The 4,954-nt window shown below is 66.7% G+C and overlaps 2 protein-coding genes across 5 annotated transcripts in view; both read left to right on the forward strand.

The window, feature by feature from the left end:
* NME4 (NME/NM23 nucleoside diphosphate kinase 4) overlaps positions 1–3,490 on the forward strand; it is a 5,039-nt gene extending 1,549 nt beyond the window's left edge. Inside the window, exons 1-5 of one of the 3 annotated variants that reach the window (XM_017510878.2) lie at positions 109–237; positions 1,746–1,879; positions 2,131–2,232; positions 2,364–2,476; positions 2,963–3,490. In XM_017510878.2, coding sequence (XP_017366367.1) covers positions 147–237; positions 1,746–1,879; positions 2,131–2,232; positions 2,364–2,476; positions 2,963–3,086 — 564 coding nt within the window. In that variant the 5' untranslated portion in view covers positions 109–146 and the 3' untranslated portion in view covers positions 3,087–3,490. Of the gene's footprint in view, positions 1–108; positions 238–1,745; positions 1,880–2,130; positions 2,233–2,363; positions 2,477–2,962 lie in introns of those variants that run through there. The other 2 variants (XM_017510880.2, XM_017510879.2) reach the window with 2 other exon arrangements.
* A 952-nt stretch (positions 3,491–4,442) lies between these two features.
* The window catches only part of DECR2 (2,4-dienoyl-CoA reductase 2), a 16,359-nt gene continuing 15,847 nt past the window's right edge, over positions 4,443–4,954 (forward strand). For both annotated transcript variants that reach the window (XR_005197206.1, XM_037732285.1), the window contains exon 1: positions 4,443–4,636. Coding sequence is in view for 1 of the 2 variants with exons in the window: in XM_037732285.1 (XP_037588213.1) it covers positions 4,557–4,636 (80 nt within the window). In the remaining variant the exon portion in view is untranslated. The remainder of the gene's footprint in view (positions 4,637–4,954) is intronic.

The following is a 4,954-nucleotide window of genomic DNA, read 5'->3' on the forward strand; positions in this document are numbered from 1 at the left end:
CCGGGGCCGGGCTGGGACTCCGGGGCGGGGCGGGGCTCCGGGGCGGGGCGGGACTCCGGGGCGGGGATGTGCTCCGGGGCGGGGCTGGGGCTGGCACCGCCCCCCGCTCCCTCCTGGCGCTCACAGCGGCCCGCGGGCCGGGCGTCATGGGCGGCCTCTTGTGGCGCTCGGCGCTGCGAGGGCTGCGCGGCGGTCCGCGGGCCCCGGGCTGGAGCCTGCTCGTGCGCCCCAGTTCGGGTGAGTGAGGCCGCGCGCCCCGGCGGGGACACGGGGGCGGACGGCGCGCGCCGCTCGGCCTTTGTCCGAGCACGTGCGGGGCGGGGTCCCCCCTCCCCGGAGGCCCCGGCCGCGGGTCGCGGGGTCAGCCCGAGCTGGGGAAGGCGCCGGCCCGCGCCCCTTCTCCTCCCCCAGGCTGCAGGCGCCCTGCGAGTTGGCATCCTGGGTGGTCCCGGGCGACCGAGGGCCCGGGGGCGAAAGGAAGGGAGAGGCCGGCGGCCGCACTGGGCAGCTGAGGATGGGGGTGAGGGTGGGGGACCCTCCCCAGCCGGGGAACACCTCCTAGGGAGCCGCTCTGCTAGGGCCTGCGCCGAAGGCCAGGTTAGGCCAGAGTCTAACTGGGACGCCAGGCTCTAAGTTCCTGGCCCCGGCGCCGCCCGGCCCCCCAGCTGCCACCTCACAGCGGGATCGAGGTCTCAGGCCTCCCTCCATGGCTCTGAAAAGTGAGCCCCCGCCTCCATCGCCCGCGCCAGCCGCAGCAGAGCCCCAGGCTAGACAAGGCACCCTGTGAACAGGGTTTTGGGGGAACACACCAACCATCGGGCCTTCCGCCCATGGGCTTCAGCCGCCTGCTGGGGTTAACTTTCCCTCCTGGCCTGGCGGGGTCCCTTAGGCTCTGTCCAGCCTTTGTAGGACATCCAGGGACCCAATGCCGAGGGTCAGCTTGGCTCTGGAGGGCCTGGGATTGTAGGAGGGTGAGGACGTCTCCTGTCTGCCTGGCAGAGTCCCCTCCAGAAGAGGAAGGCTGGGGCGGAGTGCTGACTCTGGGTCTGGAAGCAGCAGGCCTTGAAACTCCACAGCAGCAGAGGGCTTGTCTCCTGGCTGGTACAGGAACCCTCCCGCCTTCCCTCTTCAATCCTCAGGCCCCTTTTGTCCGTGTTTCCAGGGCTCACCTGGTGGAGAAAGTGTATTTCTCCCTGGTTCCCTGCCTCTCCTTCATCAGACACAGAGGGTGGGCTCTGGGTGGAAAGTCTGGGATTGAGACCGGGGCTGTCCTCACTCAGAAGGGCTGGAGTCAAAAGTGAGGCTGGAAGTTTTGCAGCATCTCCAGACTTCCTGGCGGCCTCTGAGCTGGACTGTGCCTCCGTGCAACTCGGGGTGGTCCCTGAGCTGGGCTGTGTCTTCCTGGAACTCTGGGTGGTCCCTGAACTGGGCCATGCCTCCGTGGAACTCGGGGTGGTCCCTGAGCTGGGTTGTGCCTTGGTTGACCTTGGGTTGATCACACCATGTCAGGCAGCTTCTGCCTCTGCTGGAAGGAGCCATGGCACCTGGGAGAAGCTAGAAGCCCAGGGGACACATTGCCTTGGGTATCCCTAACTGGGATTATCACGGGGACGTTTCTGGGTGTGGGCACCATCCTTGTCCCTTCCAGAGCGCCCTGCATAGAGTCAGACTCCCTGAAGCCTGGTGACCTCTGGGCTCTGGCAGGGAAACCTGGGTCAGTGCCTCTGACCCCTTGCCTTTTAAAGGAGGGCCCTCCTGGACCCGGGAGCGGACCCTGGTGGCGGTGAAACCAGATGGAGTGCAGCGGCGGCTGGTGGGGGATGTCATCCAACGCTTTGAGAGGCGAGGCTTCACGCTGGTGGGGATGAAGATGCTGCAGGTAGCGCGGCTCCGGGCTTGTGGGTGTCCCTTTGGGGACGGGGCTGGGGAGTCTTCAGCCTTTCACATCCCAGCCAGCGCCAGGGCAGGGCCTGGCTTTGGCAGTTGAAGGGGCAGGAGGGATCTGTGCTGTGGCAGGGACACCGCCCATGCTGCTGCTATCTGCAGGGGCCTGAGGTCAGGGCACCACAGCTGCGCTAGTGCCCAGGGTTACTCTCGGGGGCTCCGCCTCCTCCCCTCGTTGCCACCCAGGCACCAGAGAGCGTCCTTGCTGAGCACTACCAGGACCTGCAGCGGAAGCCCTTCTACCCTGCCCTCATCCGCTACATGAGCTCTGGGCCCATGGTGGCCATGGTACGGTGGGGCAGGGGCGGTGGAGGGGCGTGTGGGTGTGTCTTCCCCCCCAGCAAAGGGAAGGGCCCTGGATTGAGCCCAGGGGCCCTTGGTGTCCCCCACTTCTCCGCAGCCGTTATCTCTTGCTGCAGGTCTGGGAAGGGTACAATGTCGTCCGCGCCTCAAGGGCCATGATTGGACACACCGACTCGGCTGAGGCTGCCCCAGGAACCATAAGGGGTGACTTCAGCATCCACATCAGCAGGTACAGGGGCCCTGACACACCGGGCTGCTGCTGGGGGTGAGGCGGGCAAGCACTTGGGGTGGCAGCCTGTTCCTAGCGCAATCCACGGGACCGGGTGTCTTGCTCTGCTGAGGTGGGACCTAACAGCTCAGCAGGCAAGAGCCATGTTCTCCCAGACCTTCCTGCACTCAGGGCAACGAGGCATTCCCTTTGTGTTTTGTGTACAGTGCCATCATTGCCTGTTACCTGACACCCCAAGGGGCTGGCACAGGGCAACTTCGGGGGAAATTAGCCTCCCAAAAACTGAGGTCTGGGTGGATCCATGAGGCGGTGAGAGGCCGAGGCCAGGCTGGAGCTCCGTTTTCCAGCTCCACTGCTCCTCCTTCCATCTGCAGTCACAGGCTTGCTCCCCTAGACAGAGGGGAACAGGGGGGCGGCCGATGGCCCCTGGGGCTCCCCACGGTGCACATGAAGCGTGAGCCTCACTTTGCTCCTGTCATGGCACAGGAACGTCATCCACGCCAGCGACTCCGTGGAGGGGGCCCAGCGAGAGATCCAGCTGTGGTTCCAGAGCAGTGAGCTGGTGAGCTGGGCAGACACAGCCCCGCACGGCAGCACCCACCCTGCCTGAGGCTCAGGCTGCCTTTACCACCCCATCCTCCATGCAGGACCCACTACCTCGGTCAGCAAGAACCCAAGCCCACATCCCTACCCGCCTGCCCAAACCACTTCCCTGTTCACCTCTGCCCCACCCCAGCCCAGAGGAGTCTGAGCCACCAACTTCAGTGCCTTTCTGTACCCCAAGCCAGCACAAGATTGGACCAATCCTTTTTGCACCAAAGTGCCAGACAACCTTTTGGGGGGGGTCTTTACAAGGTAGGGTGACCTCTCCTCCTCCAAAGGAGAGGCATTAAAATTCACTGTGCCCAGCACATGGGTGGTGCACTCATGATTTCCACCAACTCTGAGGTAGAAATGATGCTTTTATGTAAGTTGTATGCAGTTTAAGAGTAAAAATGAAGTTTTACATGCCTAGTTCCGTAATTTTGTTGGATGTATGAGCCAGGAAGGGGTCCAGAGACCATCAGCCTAGAATCTGGCGGGGACCCAAGCTGGGCGCGAGCCGGGGCTGTCTGATCGCACCGAAGGAGGAGCTGCCTTCCCTGGGAAGGGGCCAGCGGGCTGGCGCCGTCCAGCGCAGAGAGCCTGGCAGCCTTCACTGCAGCGGGGGCAGCCCTGCGTGTTTTTCCCGCGTGGCCGTGGCGGGCGCCCCATCCTGGGTTCGCGGTACCGGGCCGCCCGGGCCCCCACAAGGAACAGAAGTACTGGAACCTTTTTTCTTCTTTGAGTCAGAGTCCCTCTCACCCAGGCTGGAGCACAGGGGCGCGATCTCGGCTCACGGCACCCCCCGGCCTCCCGGGTTCAGGCTACTCTCCCGCCTCCGCCTCCCGAGTAGCGGGGACCGCAGGCGGCGGCGCCACCACGCCGGCTGATTTCTGTATTTCTAGCAGAGACGGGGTTTCGCCACGTTGGCCAGGCTGGTCTGGATCTCTCGACCTCTTGATCCGCCCGCCCCAGCCTCCCAAAGTGCGGGGATTACTGGCGTGAACCACCGCGCCCGGCCTCGGCCTCTTCCCTCTTGGCCCCGAAACGGGTCGTTTTGGGAACCGGCGCAGAGCGGCCGCGGTTTCCTGGGCGTCCGGGACGTTTCTCTCCCGCCCCCGCGCTGCCCATGGTGTTTACGGGGAGGCGAGGGGGGCCCAGAGGCTGCGAGCCCGGCCCGGACCAGGGGTGTCCCACGAGTCCTGCAGGCTCCGACCGCGGCGCCGACGCCGACCCTGCGGGAAAGACTCCGGCCCGGGAAACCGAGAGCGCCGCCTTCCCGCCGCGCGAACGGCCGCGCTCTGCGCCTGCGCCCCGCGCGCCGACTGCCAATCCCAGCAGGCCCCGCGCGAGAGGGCGTGGCCTCGCAGTTCGGGGTGAGGGGCGGGGCGTCCGGGTGGGCGGGGCGTCCGGGTCCGGGCGCCGCGGCCTCTGCGCCCGGATCCCCGAGGCCGCGGCCGCGCCTGCCTGCTGCCCCGCAGTGCCCGCCGCGACCGCCATGGCCCAGCCGCCGCCCGACGTGGAGGGGGACGACTGCCTCCCCGCCTACCGCCACCTCTTCTGTCCGGACTTGCTGCGGTGAGCGGGGCCGGGGCGCGGGCGCAGCCTCGGTGCGGGGTCCGGTCCGCGGGCGCCCCCACGTGGTCCCTGCATCGCCGAGCGGGCCGGCGGGGCCCCCACCCGAGGTCTCGCGTGTGCGGAAACCTGTCTCACCTGGCTTTTTACCTACCTTTCTTTTCTTTCTTTCGCTTTCTTTTCTTTCTCTTCCTCCCGTCTCTCCCTCCTCTCCCTCCTCTCCCGTCTCTCCCTCCTCTCCCTCCCTCCCGTCTCTCCCTCCCCCCCCCCCCCCCCCCCCCCCCCCCCCCCCCCCCCCCCCCCCCCCCCCCCCCCCCCCCC

The sequence above is a fragment of the Cebus imitator genome, unplaced genomic scaffold (assembly GCF_001604975.1).
Source record: "Cebus imitator isolate Cc_AM_T3 unplaced genomic scaffold, Cebus_imitator-1.0 Scaffold444, whole genome shotgun sequence".
Taxonomy (NCBI): domain Eukaryota; kingdom Metazoa; phylum Chordata; class Mammalia; order Primates; family Cebidae; genus Cebus; species Cebus imitator.